Raw genomic sequence first — 15,637 nt, 5'->3', positions numbered from 1 at the left:
GTACATACCTTTGTTCCAGATGATTTCACAAAAGTTACAATTATCTCACTACTGAAAAGTCAAATTGGTAACCTGATGGACAAAAATAATTACAGACCTATTGGTTTTAAAACAATTATTTTAATCACAATCTCTGATAACCAGTTTGGTTTTAAAAAGCCACATTCAACAGACTTATGCCTCTATGCATTTAAGGGAACTGTCAACTATTATGTAGAACATGGCAGCCCTTGTCTGCAAGTTTTTAGATGCTAGCAAGGCATTTGATAGGGTCAATCATTGAACACTCTTCAAAAAGTTGCTTGATATTCAAATACCCGTCTACATAGTTCATATTTCAGTTGACTGGTATGGCAAACAGTTGTACTATGTGTATTGGGGAAGATTAGTATCCGTTCCTTCCATGTAACCAATGGGGTGAGGCAGGGATGTGTTATTTCCTCTTTTTTATATAATATCTACATAGACAAGTCAAATTGAAAACTGGATCACTGTCACGTGGGGTTATATTTGACACCAAATGTGTAATTTCCTAAATATAGTTTAATTTGCTGATGATGTGTCATTGATAGGAACTTCTATCACAGGTTTAAGGAAATTATTAATAATATATGTGAACATTATGCATTTCTGAATAACATCATCTATAATTTTTTACAAATCAGTATGTATGGTCTTTCAGTCAAGCTCTTTCAAACTGCCATCTCCTCCCAATGAACATCTTAACATCCATGTTCTTACATCTGTCAACAGTTAGTTATATTTGGGGCATATTTTGAAATCCAATCGGTCTGATGATGAAGATATGATGAGACATTACTGACTTTTGTGTACTCAAATAAACATGCTTCTATGTAAATTTAGAAATTGTTCTTTGAATATCAAAATTAGATTATTCAAAATTTATTGGTGCATAATGTCTTGCACTCCTCTGTGGACAAACTTTAGAGAATGTATGAAAAGAAAACTAGTCATTAATAACAGTCTTCATTTTCTATTACACCTTCCATGATGGAACAGTGCCTCCAACATTGTTGTAAGGTTAGCACATATTTAGCTTTGAAGAAGAAATGAAAAAACAGTATGTGTTCTTAGTGATGACAAGAATATCTAATAGTAGGAACTATATCTTAAAATCTCTGTATAACTATGACATTCATTAATTTTCTTTATTTGCTGTCAGCATGTTTTGTTTTTGTAATTTCATGGTGTTTGTTTTTGTAATCTTGTCATTGTGTATGTTTTTAAGTGTTACAGTTGAACCTGTCTTGAAAGACCACTCCTTCTACCAAAAAAATAATGGTCTTTCAAGACATGAGGTCTCTCATTACAGGTCATAACACTATATAATGAATAAATCTGTGCATAGAGATTCTGGTCTCTCAAAACAGGTGGTCTCTCAAGACAGGTTTTACTGTATTGAATTTTGTAAAGTGCTTAGAGATTGTATCAGTCATTATTCTAACACCCTGTTGTATCAAGGTGCTGGTTATAAAGGCTTGTAACAACTTGTATCAGTCATCATTATAACACCCTGTTGTATCAAGGTGTTGGTTATACAAGCTTGTAACAACTTGTATCAGTCATCATTATAACACCCTATTGTATCAAGGTGTTGGTTATACAGGCTTATAACGGCTTGTATCAGTCATCATAATAACACCATATTGTATCAAGGTGTTGGTTATACGGGCTTATAATGGCTTGTATCAGTCATCATTATAATATCCTGTTGTATCAAGGTGTTGGTTATACAAGCTTGTAACAACTTGTATCAGTCATCATTATAACACCCTGTTGTATCAAGGTGTTGGTTATACAGGCTTATAATGGCTTGTATCAGTCATCATTATAATATTTTGATAAGTCTTATATGTGACAACCACATACAGAGTGAACTTTTGTATGTGTAATACAGTCACTTAATTCACTAACTTTATGACAAACATTTCCAAATACAATCAGACAATACAATGTTTCTTACAACACCTTTCTCCCAAAATAGTGTGAATTACCGCAAACCAACATTTTTGCGCATGTTACTGAACTTATATTTGATATATTTGTCATGTGAGCCATGTCTGTCAAAAGAAATAGCTGTTTCAAAACATTTTCCTTTCTAAAAATGATGCTCTGGGAGTTAACATTTTCCAATGAAATTAAATCACTGCAAAATTGTCCTATGCCAGATTTTTAATTAGCACAGGTTTAGAATTAAGTAAAAGCTTGTTTTTCCTGAAATATACAACAATCTGTGTATTACCTCCTTTACCAAGTGAATCTGATTTGTGCATTGATTCAACACTCCCTTATTTGCAACACAACTGACAAACCAAGACCTAGTGTGCATATTATTCCATTATAGCACCACTTTATCCTGTAGCTTGAAAAAAAATTACCTTGGCTTCAGGAGACTTGGGACAATATCTCCTTTCAGGATACCAATAAATATATCCTGGACTCATGGGCATGTTTTCGTAATATGTGTGAAAGCTGCGCTATGAAACATAAAGGGCAGTAAATGCCCTACATTATTATGTACCAATGTATTGACTTATAATGTTCTAAGGCGCATGCTAGCTTTTATTTATTTTAAAATTATGTCTCCTTCCTTTGCATTTCAAGCTGTAAAAATTAATTTCTGTATTTTATTATTCACCCAAATAAAACACACTATATTAGTATTCATCTAAATAAAGCAAACCATTAGGAGGTACTTTACACTTTTCAATAATCTATTACCATACTTTTAATTTCTCCTTGCTCACACTTGCTATCAACATCCACTGTTTTATGACTTAAGAGAACCACGTGTCATTCTTATCCTGATTATTTAAGAAAGCACCACTGGTATTTCTAAATTCCTCATACCAATTAATTACAAATAAATACATATTTTCTCTTATAATTCTTAAACAAAATATAATGCTACTTCCTTGTCAGAAAAAAAGGAATACACTTCTGAAGATGAATAAAATAACATGCAAATGTCAACCTGAATTAGGAAGATGGATCACATCTGACAAATAAGATTTTTAAAAAAAATTATTTCATTATGTGCTACTGTAATGTAACATTATATGTTGGACTTAACCTTGTCCAAAATCAAGTTTTTTTCTCCACCTGACCTGAATTATTGATTTTTCTCATTGTTTGTTATGTAAACAATTAATACATAACTACATTATTCTCTGTATATATTGGTTTATTATCAGGATCATTTAACAGAATATTTATTTGAGTTTGGGTCTAGGTCATTGGGATTCCCCTACAATTTACCTAGTGTACCTGGCATCTTCCAGGTAATATTTTTTAATTGTATTAACAGGCTGCTAATTAACATTTTTCTTTGAAGCATTGAGAACTTTCTTGATGGTTATTTTCCATTAGGTTTTGTTTTTAAAAAAAATGCTAATTGTGACCATAGGTCAAGTAGAAAAGTATATAATTTTGTTGCTGGAAACAATATTCATTAGTGCTTAACATCTAGCAGAATCAATTTGTATTATTGTTCTGTTCAATGTTCATTTGGGCTGGAATTTATTTCTTCAAATGATTTAATTCAGTGATTATTTTCTCTGGAAATACAGAGCACTCATATAAAATAATATTCTTGGACAGAGATATTCACTGGGATTTATAGTGAATTCAAACCTGGAATTATATTACTGTGTTTCAACAAAAGACTGTTGGCACATCAGCATTATAAAGGTCATTACAGGCACATCAACATTAGACTTAATTTGGATTTCTACTAAAGTTTATTCAGAACTTTAAATTATTAGGACTTATGTCTGTAATTCTAGAACTATTTTGGGATTTAATTCACAATACTGTATGTTCTTTCTTTCTTTTCCACTTTCACTTTGTATTCTATGGAAATAAATTAGTTGTTGAACTTTACAAAGCTTGTTAGGGGCCCCGAGTGGCTGAGTGGTCTAAAGCGCTCTCCATCATGGATCACTGCTATCTCACCTGTCTGCATGGGTTTGAGTCTCGGGCTCGGCCAATGTGGATATGTGAGAAAGCTTGCCGGTAGCTTCTTGTGGGTCGGTGGTTCTTTCCGGGCTTTTCCCTGAAAAATGGCGTTAAACCCCATAACAACAACAACAACAAAGCTTGTTGCTTTTCACTCTTTTCTGTTACTAATTTTAAGAGCATAGACTCGTAACAAAGCAGCTTGCATTAGAAAGAGGGACCAATTCTTACATTAGGCAGCTTACATCTTTTATTGGATTTTCAAATTTATGAATGAACCAGTTTAAAAGCATAATATATATATGAAAGACATTATACATATGAATTATGTATCTGAATGACATTATAGATATGAAAGACATGACAGAAATTTTATGATAATAGAATATATATACCTTGGAAGTCTGACGTTCCTCTTCAATCATCCGTGGAATCATGTGTTCTGTCAAATCACGAAACTGTACTGATTGCCTGCCTTTACAACTGCAAAAATGTAATAATCATACATTTCACTGCAATAATGTAATAAATCATAAATTTCACTGCAATAATGTTATAAATCATGCATTGTACTGAAATAATGTAACAAATCCTACATTTCACTACAATAATGTAATAAATCATACACTTCACTGCAATAATGTTATAAACTATATATTTCTCTGCAATGTTATAAATTATACATTTCACCACAATAATGTAATAAATCATACATTTCACTGCAATAATATAATGAATCATACATTTCACTGCAATAATGTTATAAATCATACATTTCACTGCAATAATGTAATGAATCATACATATCACTGCAATAATGTAATAACTTAAAATCAAACATTTCACCAAAGTCATATAGATAAATAAAACAATTTGTATAGCTCAATATGAAGATCATTATGGTTTCTTATACTACCCAATCTAAAACTGTACAGTATCATTTCTCTCACTCTCTCACTCTCTCCTCCCACTTCTCACATTAAAATTATCCCATCCACCATGACCCAGGGAACATAACCCAACGACCCTACCCATCATGATCCAGGGAACATAACCCAATGATTCTACCTGCCATGATGCATGGAACATAATCCAAAGTACTTTACACATGGTATTTACCTTTAAATATTCACTTTTTACAGAAAATTGTATTCATGCAGAGCATTGGTGGATTGTAAGTGTGACGTACAATTTAAAAAAATTAAATCTAAGGGTAATCATGTAAAATTATAATCTTTGATGTTTGCAGTATTTACAAATGTAACCAATTTACTTGATGTTTGCAGTATTTACAAATGCAACCAATTTACTCTATGTTTGCAGTATTTACAAATGCAACCAATTTACTCTATGTTTGCAGTATTTACAAATGTAACCAATTTACTTGATGTTTGCAGTATTTACAAATGTAACCAATTTACTCTATGTTTGCAGTATTTACAAATGTAACCAATTTACATGATGTCTGCAGTATTTACAAATGCAACCAATTTACTCTATGTATGCAGCATTTACAAATGAAACCACTTTACGTTTGCAATATTTACAAATGTAACCAATTTACTTGATGTTTGCAGTATTTACAAATGCAACCAGTTTACTCGATGTTTGCAGTATTTACAAATGCAACCAATTTACTCTATGTTTGCAGTATTTACAAATGCAACCAATTTACTCTATGTTTGTAGTATTTACAAATGTAACCAATTTACTTGATGTTTGTAGTATTTACAAATGCAACCAATTTACTCAACGTTTGCAGTATTTAAACACACTACTAATGTACTCGATCTTTGCAGCATTTACAAATACAACCAATTTACTTGATGTTTGCAGTATTTACCAATACAACCAATTTACTTGATGTTTGCAGTATTTACAAATAAAACCTATCTACTTGATGTTTGCAGTATTTACAAATGCAACCAATTTACTCTACGTTTGCAGTATTTACAAATGCAACCAATTTACTCTATGTTTGCAATATTTACAAATGTAACCAATTTACTTGATGTTTGTAGTATTTACAAATGCAACCAATTTACTCAACGTTTGCAGTATTTACAAACACTACTAATGTACTCGATGTTTGCAGTATCTACAAATACAACCAATTTACTTGATGTTTGCAGTATTTACAAATAAAACCAATCTACTTGATGTTTGCAGTATTTACAAATGCAACCAATTTACTTGATGTTTGCAATGTTTACGAATACAACCAATTTGCTTGATGTTTGCAGTATTTACAAATACAAGCAATTTACATGAAGTTTGCAATATTTACAAATATGACCAATGTACTCGATGTTTGCATTATTTATAGGTTACTGCATTTGTATGGGAAAATATGAACAAGTTTTTTGGATGTAAATAAGAGTTCATATTTTCCCATACAAATACACTAACCATTTTATTATATGCCCAATTTCTTATTTTACCTAATGCTTAATTATATTAACAAAATACATTACAAGAAACAAAGTAACTGAATGTATGCTGTATTCCAAACTAAATACACAATGGCAGATTCATCAATACACAGCAACAACATTATTACTGCACCCATAACTCTGCCCAGATAAATCTGAACTTACTCGCGTGCTCAACGTAACTTTTGAAAGAAAATGGCATGTCTAGTTAAAATTGAGTCATACTGCGAATGAACATGCATTGCAATGACTTTTCCATTTGATCTGGAATGAATAGATTTTGATATTTGTTTTAATTCTATGAAATTTTGTGATTATGGACTGGATTTATATGTGACAACTCCACATGAAATACATCTGATTGAAGAAGCGAGGGAGAAGCGTGTTGACATATGCAAATGTGTTTCTGTTTCTTTCAAATCTTGAAATCTTAATGTGAGAAAAATATGAAGTTTTTCAATTGCAATTATCAAAAAGACGATATGAAAATGAATGCTTATTTCAGATTGGGTGCATCAAGAAGGATGTAATTGCATTTATATTCAAAATTACAGTACAATTTTGAAATATGTAATCATGATTGAGAACCTATGACATGGTTCAGGTAAATCGGATTTGCAGGACTAAGAAAGTACATTTTGAGGAAATTCAGGATATAAAACTGTAAATATATTTTTTGTCATTCTTATTACCAGCTAAAGAAGACAGTTTATGCCTTGTCAATTGTATGTTATTTGTAAGGACCCTGTCTGGCATCAACTGTCTAGCTAATCTAAATCTGAAACATTGTATGAAAAAGAGATAACGTGGAATGTGCCAAAGCAGCTGGAATGTGGCAGTTCACAAAAAGTTTGTTTTACTTCATTCAGAAACAAATTTAATCAACCAAAACGTAAAGTGCCTACTATGTGAGTGTACATGGTTTGTTTACAAATCAAAAGTGCTGGCGTCTGCATCTATTGTTTGTGTACAATAGAAAGTAGTTCCTTTATGCATATGAATGCAATATGAAGGTGTGCAATATCATAAAATATTGAACGATTCTAACAATGTAATGTTAACGGAGAATAAAATGAGCATACAATAATTACAAATACAACCAATGTACTTGATGATTGCAGTATTTACGAATATGACCAATTTACTTGATGTTTGCAGTATTTACAAATACAACTAATTCACATATTTTTAAGCTTTCTTAGTACTATTCCCATTCATGATTGCATATATGGTATGCACTGTGTTTATATGTTTCATGATGGTATCTGTTAAAAAATACTTATATCTAGAGTTATCGGATTTTAATGTTCATTACACAACACTTGTATCCACAGTTATTTGGATTTTAATATTCATTACATAACACCTGTATCCACATTTATTTGGATTTTAATGTTCACTACACAACACTTGTATCTAAAGTTAATTGGACCTTAATGACCATTACACAATACTTGTATCCACAGTTATTTGGATTTTAATATTCATAAAATAACACCTGTATCCACATTTATTTGGATTTAATATTCATTACATGACAATTGTATCCACAGTTATTTGGATTTTAATATTCATTACAGAACACTTGTATCCACATTTATCTGGATTTTAATATTCATCACACAACACTTGTATCCACAGTCACTGGGATTTTAATATTCATCACACAACACTTGTATCCACAGTTATTTGGATTTTAATATTCATCACACAACACTTGTATCCACATTTATCTGGATTTTAATATTCATCACACAACACTTGTATCCACAGTCACTGGGATTTTAATATTCATCACACAACACTTGTATCCACAGTTATTTGGATTTTAATATTCATCACACAACACTTGTATCCACAGTTATTGGGATTTTAATATTCATTACACAGCACTTGTATCCACAGTTATTTGGATTTTAATATTCATCATGCAATACTTGTGTCTACAGTTATTTGGCTTTAATGTTCATTATGCAATACTTGTAATTTGACTTTAATGTTCATGTATCTAGTTATTAATATTCATTACACAATACCTGTATCTAGTTATTAATATTCATTACACAATACCTGTATCTAGTTATTAATATTCATTACACAATACATGTATCTAGTTATTAATATTCATTACACAATACCTGTATCTAGTTATTAATATTCATTACACAATACCTGTATCTAGTTATTAATATTCATTAAACAATACATGTATCTAGTTATTAATATTCATTACACAATACTTGTATCTAGTTAATATTCATTACACAATACCTGTATCTAGTTATTAATATTCATTCCACAATACATGTATCTAGTTATTAATATTCATTACACAATACCTGTATCTAGTTATTACTATTCATTATACAATATTTGTATCTAGTTACTAATATTCATTACACAATACCTGTATCTAGTTATTAATATTCATTACACAATACCTGTATTTAGTTGTTAATATTCATTACACAATACTTGTATCCACAGTTATTTGGACTTTAATATTCATTACACAATACCTGTATCTACAGTTATCTGGTTTGCAGTAATTTGAAAATATTGCCTGTATATAAAATATTAGCCATTGAAAAGTGAAGTGTCCATGAATGTTGTTTACAAAGTATATTGCTTACATCTTTGTGCATGTGCAAACAACCTGTATTTGCATCATTATTTGTGTTTTGTTTATAAATACTGTATGTGTTTGATGCAATACAAGTTTTGATTTGGTTTATGTTTTATTTTTCATAAGCCAGATCTTATTCCCAACCTAAATGTGGTATTAACATATTATGGGATAATGTGAATTGGATCATTCTGGAATATTTACGTGAAAGATACATAAGTAAATCTGTAAGCATAACACAGCTAACCCTACTGTAACATACTAACATTAAAAATTAAAAACTGTTGAAATCTAGATGAAAAATGATGCATCCAAGTGACCAAGTGGAGACTTGACTACAGGGAATTTTGATGTTTATTGAAATAAAATGAGCTACATTCCCAGATGGGTTACAGTGCTATATAACATACCCATCTACACTTCCTATTCTTTTTTTCTTCTTTCTCTTGCCAGGAACCCATACATAATATTTCTTGGGAATAAAGGTGGCATCCCAAGATGAATGCAAATCTTCTGGTTCAAACACTTCTTGCACCTAAAAGTAAAAGCAAGCTATGAATTTATTTGAAACTTTGCTTTACAACTGTATAAGTGTGGGATACCTGGGTTATCAACTGTATAAGTGTGGGATACCTGGGTTATCAACTGTATAAGTGTGGGTTAGAGTTGTCAAGTGTATCAAGGTGGGTTAGGGTTGTCAACTGCATGTGTGTGTGTATGTGATTTGGATTTTGTAGGGCATGGCTGAATCTGGACATCAGTGGCCAATGGATCTCTGGCAATGACCAGTCATTTACTGGGCATGGCTGAATCTGGAGATTACTGACCAGCAGATATCTGGCAATGTCCTGTCACTTGTATGGCATGGCTGAATCTGGACATCAGTTACTAATGTATATCTGACAATGACCAGTCACTTATTGGGGATGGATTAATCTGGAGATTACTGACCACTGGATCTCTGGCAATGCCCAGTCACTTGTAGGGTATGGCTGAATCTGGACATTACTGACCATCTGATCTCTGGCAATGCCCAGTCACTTGTATGGCATGGTAGACTGGACATTGCTGACCAATGGATCTCTGACAATGACCTTGTGGAGTTAAACTAAACTTATCATGTAAAAACATTATCTACTTCTTAACCTTACAATGACCTCTGACCATTAGACCCGAACATGTACAGGTTTCTTTTCTATCCTCAGTGCAAGATCTCCCCAAAATTTGGTCAAGCAACTTACTCTAGAACAAATGATATTCTGCAACGGCAATATTCTTTGAGTCACAGATACACTGACCATCACAATTTTATTAACAAAAGTTAATATATCCCATCCTTTACCATTTTATAAGCCCTCCACTAATGCTGATCATGGTACACATTGTAGAGCAAAGGTTTTTATGCAAACACAATTTCCTTCTTTCAGTCACAGTTGCTTTGAACTTTGACACTCTGACTCAAGCATCAGTAGGCTTTTATTGGTGAATGGTAATGGTTGAGAACTGAAATTTTGTGAAAAAACATTATTTCATTTTTCACATAAAAGGACATACTGATTCTAAAATCAAATAAGTGCCTTTTTTGTTGGGACAATACTGGGAAGAAATGGATGGTCCGAAAACATTTCAACCTGATGGCAGACATATAAAAACCATCTCTAATGGGAATTGTGCAATAAATAAATATATGTCCTTCTGTAATAAAAATGTAGTGTGTTAAGCATGATGTTTTTCCTATAATACAAAAATAAAAGGTAGTTTTCCCAGCTTACAGTTATGGTTAGGATTCTATAGTGTACAGATAAGGTTAATATCGAGATCATACTGTGTTTATAACCACCATTGAATAGGGTTAGGGTTAGGATTCTACAGCTTACAGATGAGGTTAATATTGAGATCATACTGTTTATAACCACCATTGAATAGGGTTAGGGTTAGGATTCTACAGTGTACAGATAAGGTTAATATCGAGATCATGCTGTGTTTATAACCCCCATTGAATAGGGTTAGGGTTAGGATTATACAGTGTACAGATGAGATTAATATCGAGATCATACTGCGTTTATAACCCCCATTGAAATAGGGTTAGGGTTAGGATTCTACAGTGTACAGACAAGGTTAATACTGAGATCATACTGTGTTTATGACCACCATTGAATATTCAACAAGAAGTATCTCAGTACACTCTCTAACGTAGCAAGCAGCATTCTACAAGAGTTACCTCCCCTAAGTACTGTAACGTGCCTTGTCAAAAAGCACTTTGTACTTTGTCTCAAAGCAATTTGTAACAACAAACAAAATATAACAAAAACCACTCTTGAGGAGACTTTAGTCAACAAGCTCTAAATAGAAGGAAGCAGATCACTTGCAAAAATGTTATGTTTACCAATTTAATGAAACATTTAAAGCAAAGCAAAATTACACAGCATGGACAAACCATCAATTAGTTGTTGTTGTTGTTGTTCTTGTTGTTGTTGGGTTTAACGCCATTTTTCAGCACACAATAGGCTATACATGGCGGCCAGTATTAATGGTGGAGGAAGAACCCAGGAAAACCTTGGAAAGAACCACCAACCCACGAGAAGCTACTGGCAAGCTTTCTCACATACCCACATTGGCTGAAACCATCAATTAGAATGTACGGCAGTTAAGCTTTTTTGAAGTATGTACATACATGAGTGGTTTAAAGAGAGTCTACTTGAAGCTCATCAAGCTTATGTTCAAATTGTTTCTTGATGAATAAATGTTAATTATGCAATATATTAATTATGCAATATAAAAGCTAATTAATTTAACATGCATGTATATTGGTTGAGGTGAATCTTACCACAAAAAGAAATTGGTGGTGTGGAAATTTTGGACAATTTATCCCACAAAAAGAAACTGTAGTGGTGTGGAAATTTTGGCATATTCTTACCTCAGAGAGAAACTGTAGCAGGGAGGAATGTTGGCCAATTTATAACTTTAGATTCAATGCATACAAAATATAAACTTGACTATACAGGGTATATTATTCTTAAAAAAAACAGTGCAAAAAAATTACTTCCATTTACCTCAACTAGTTTTATTACAGATCCTTGCTGTGCCTTAGTTAGTGCCTTCCTATTGATTTCTATGGACTTTGGTGATGGCTGTGGTGTTGTTGTCATTTTAATACTGCAATAATAATAATAATAATAATAATACTGCAATAATAATAATAATAATAATAGTAATAATAATAATAATGAATCTTAAATATTAAAAAACCGATAATAACAGAGTCTATATTATTTGTTGTACTGATTATTCCTACCTTACTATAGACCCAGATCTGCTGGTACATGATGCTATGAGAAATCTGGGTCTTTGTAGTTTGCAGTACGATGTGACTTGTAAGAAAGTATATATCTTATTGATTTTTCCATTGATTGTTTTAATATAATTCATGACTTTAACAACAATGCAGCTACAGACTGTATTCTCATCTAAAATCCTTTAATCAAAGTCTTAAAAACATCTATGACAGAGACAAAGTCATTGGAAAAGCATCTCATATTTCTCACTTTTTCTAGTCCATTCAAATTAATAATCTGCTTTTTGAAATGATTTTAGAAACAAATGTAAATGCATATGATTAAAACTGAGATAGTGGATGCAGAAGGCAAATAATGAAATGTAACTTTTTATGCTTGGATCAACAATATAAATTTTGACTTAAACTTCCAAGCTATTAACTAGGGCAATACAGAGAGGTAAATTAAACATAGCACAGCACAGTATCATATAGGGAAATGTATCAGTAAAAAATTATCAACACAAACATCACATCTGCAGACATTAGATTTCTTGGTGAAATGTGGTTTGTTTTCTTTTCCGAGGATATATATTGCATACAGTCTATGTGGGATATTACTTCATTCTGCAGACTGTATGTATCACCACCAATCAATGTACAGCATAGACTGTGTGTATCATTACAAATCAATATATCGCACATACTGTGTGTATCATTACCAATCAATGTAAGGCATAGACTGTGTGTATCATTACTAATCAATGTAGGGCACAGATGGTGTGTATCATTATCAATCAATGTAGGCCACAGACTGTGTGTATCATTACCAATCAATGTAGGCCACAGACTGTGTGTATCATTAACAATCAATGTAAGGCACAGACAGTGTGTATCATTAACAATCAATGTAAGGCATAGACTGTGTGTATCGTTATCAATCAATGTAGGCCACAGACTGTGTGTATCATTACCAATCAATGTAGGCCACAGACTGTGTTTATCAATAACAATCAACGTAAGGCACAAACAGTGTGTATCATTAACAATCAATGTAAGGCATAGACTATGTGTATCATTACTAATCAATGTAAGGCACGGACTATGCATATCACTACCAATCAATGTAGGGCACAGGCCGTTTGTATCATTAACAATCAACGTAAGGCACATACTGTATGTACCATTACCAATCAATGTAGGGCACGGACTGTGTGTATCATTAACAATCAATGTAAGGCATAGACTGTGTGTATCATTAACAATCAATGTAAGGCATAAACTGTGTGTATCATTACTAATCAATGTAAGGCATAGCCTATGCATATCATAACAAATCAATGTAGGGCACAGACTTTGTATATCATTACCAATCACTGTAGGGCACAGACTATGCATAGCTTTACCAATCAATGTAGGGCACAGACTGTGTGTATCATTACCAATCAATGTAAGGCAAAGACTATGTGTATCACTACCAATCAATGTAGGGCATAGACTATGCATATCATTACCAATCAATGTAGTGCACAGACATTGTATTATTATCAATCAATGTAAGGTACAGACTGTGTGTATCACTACCAATCAATGTAAGGAACAGAATATGTGTAACATTACCAATCACTGTAGGGCACAGACTGTGTGTATCATTACAAATCAATGCAGGCCACAAACTGTGTGTATCATTACCAATCACTGTAGGGCACAGACTATGCATAGCTTTACCAATCAATGTAGGGCACAGACTGGTTGTTTCATTACCAATCAATGTAGGGCACATACTGTGTGTTTCATTACCAATCAATGTAAGGCATATAATATGCATATCATTACCAACAAGTGTGGGGCATATACTACGCATATAATTACCAAAACGTTTGGGACATATCCTTACCAACAAGTTTGGGACATATACTATGCATATTATTACCAACAAGCTTGGGACATATCCTATGCATATCATCACCAACAAGTGTGGGGAAAATAATATGCTTATCATTACCAATAAGTATGGGGCATATACTATGCATATTATTACCAACAAGTGTGGGATATATACTATGCATATAATTGCCAACAAGTGTGGGACATATATTATGCATATCATTAGCAACAAGTGTGGGACATATCCTATGCATATAATTACCAACAAGTGTGGGACACATACTATGCATAGCATTACCAACATGTGTGGGACATATCATATGCATATCATTACCAACAAGCTTGAGACATATACTATGCATATCATTACCAATGGTGTAGAAGTTAACTGAGTTCAGTATCATCACAGCCTATCCACCTCTTGATTTACAACCTAATGCTCTAGTTACCATGATATAATTTACAACAGTGACAATATCAATATGTAGCCTTCCATTGATTGTATTGTTTCTGCATCCAATAGGAAGCTCTGAGTCATGTTTTTAAAACAGACTCATACAATAGGAAAGCTCTGAGCCACACTTCCGTCAAACAGACTCATCCAATAGGAAAGCTATGAGTCATATGTCTGTCATAGACTCATCTGATAGGAGAGCTCTGAGTAATGTCTGTCAAATAGATTCATCCAATAGGAAAACTCTGAGTCATATGTCTGTCAAATACTCATCCAAAAGGAAATCTCTAAGGTACACTTCTGTCAAATATACTCGTCTATACATGCAAATACCATTATACAGAAATATTAAGAACCTGGTTGTCCTGATAGGTTTGTTGAGGTCTGGGATGGTAGAGCTTCTCTCATGAAGCGGCTTGCCACCATGTTTAGCTGGATACTTATCAGATTTACTTTCTCCATAATCTTCTAGCATGTTGTACACCTTCACTGTTGGTAGGTCTGCAATACAAAGTATATGCCTTCACTGTTCATAGGACTGCAATACAAACTATACACCTTCACTGTTAGTAGGCCTGCAATACAAAGTATATGCCTTCACTGTTGGTAGGTCTGCAATAAAATTATTACCTTCACAGTTGGTGGATCAACAATATAATACAAATTATACACCTTCACTGTTAGTAGGCCTGCAATACAAATTATACACGATCACTGCTCGCAGGTCTGGAATACAAATTATACACCATCACTGCCAGTAGGTCTGCAATACAAATTATACACCATCACTGTCAGTAGGTCTGCAATACAAATTATACACCATCACTGTCAGTAGGTCTGCAATACAACTTATACACCATCACTGTCAGTAGGTCTGCAATACAAATTATACACCATCACTGTCAGTAGGTCTGCAATACAACTTATACACCATCACTGTCAGTAGGTCTGCAATACAAATTATACACCATCACTGTCAGTAGGTC

The 15,637-nt window shown here is 32.8% G+C and overlaps 1 protein-coding gene across 6 annotated transcripts in view; it reads right to left on the bottom strand.

The window, feature by feature from the left end:
* LOC149780349 (uncharacterized) overlaps nucleotides 1–15,637 on the bottom strand; it is a 104,627-nt gene that overhangs the window by 74,570 nt on the left and 14,420 nt on the right. For all 6 annotated transcript variants that reach the window (XR_016415062.1, XM_089937232.1, XM_089937234.1 and 3 more), the window contains exons 3-6: nucleotides 15,008–15,152; nucleotides 12,090–12,192; nucleotides 9,447–9,571; nucleotides 4,374–4,461 (exon numbers count right to left, since the gene is read on the bottom strand). Coding sequence is in view for 5 of the 6 variants with exons in the window: in XM_089937232.1 (XP_089793358.1) it covers nucleotides 4,374–4,461; nucleotides 9,447–9,571; nucleotides 12,090–12,192; nucleotides 15,008–15,152 (461 nt within the window). In the remaining variant the exon portion in view is untranslated. The remainder of the gene's footprint in view (nucleotides 1–4,373; nucleotides 4,462–9,446; nucleotides 9,572–12,089; nucleotides 12,193–15,007; nucleotides 15,153–15,637) is intronic.

The sequence above is a fragment of the Sinohyriopsis cumingii genome, chromosome 16 (assembly GCF_028554795.1).
Source record: "Sinohyriopsis cumingii isolate HCF-2022 chromosome 16, ASM2855479v2, whole genome shotgun sequence".
Taxonomy (NCBI): Eukaryota; Metazoa; Mollusca; class Bivalvia; order Unionida; family Unionidae; genus Sinohyriopsis; species Sinohyriopsis cumingii.
Note: the sequence above shows the minus strand (reverse complement) of the source record. Positions and strands in the feature narration are given on the sequence as shown.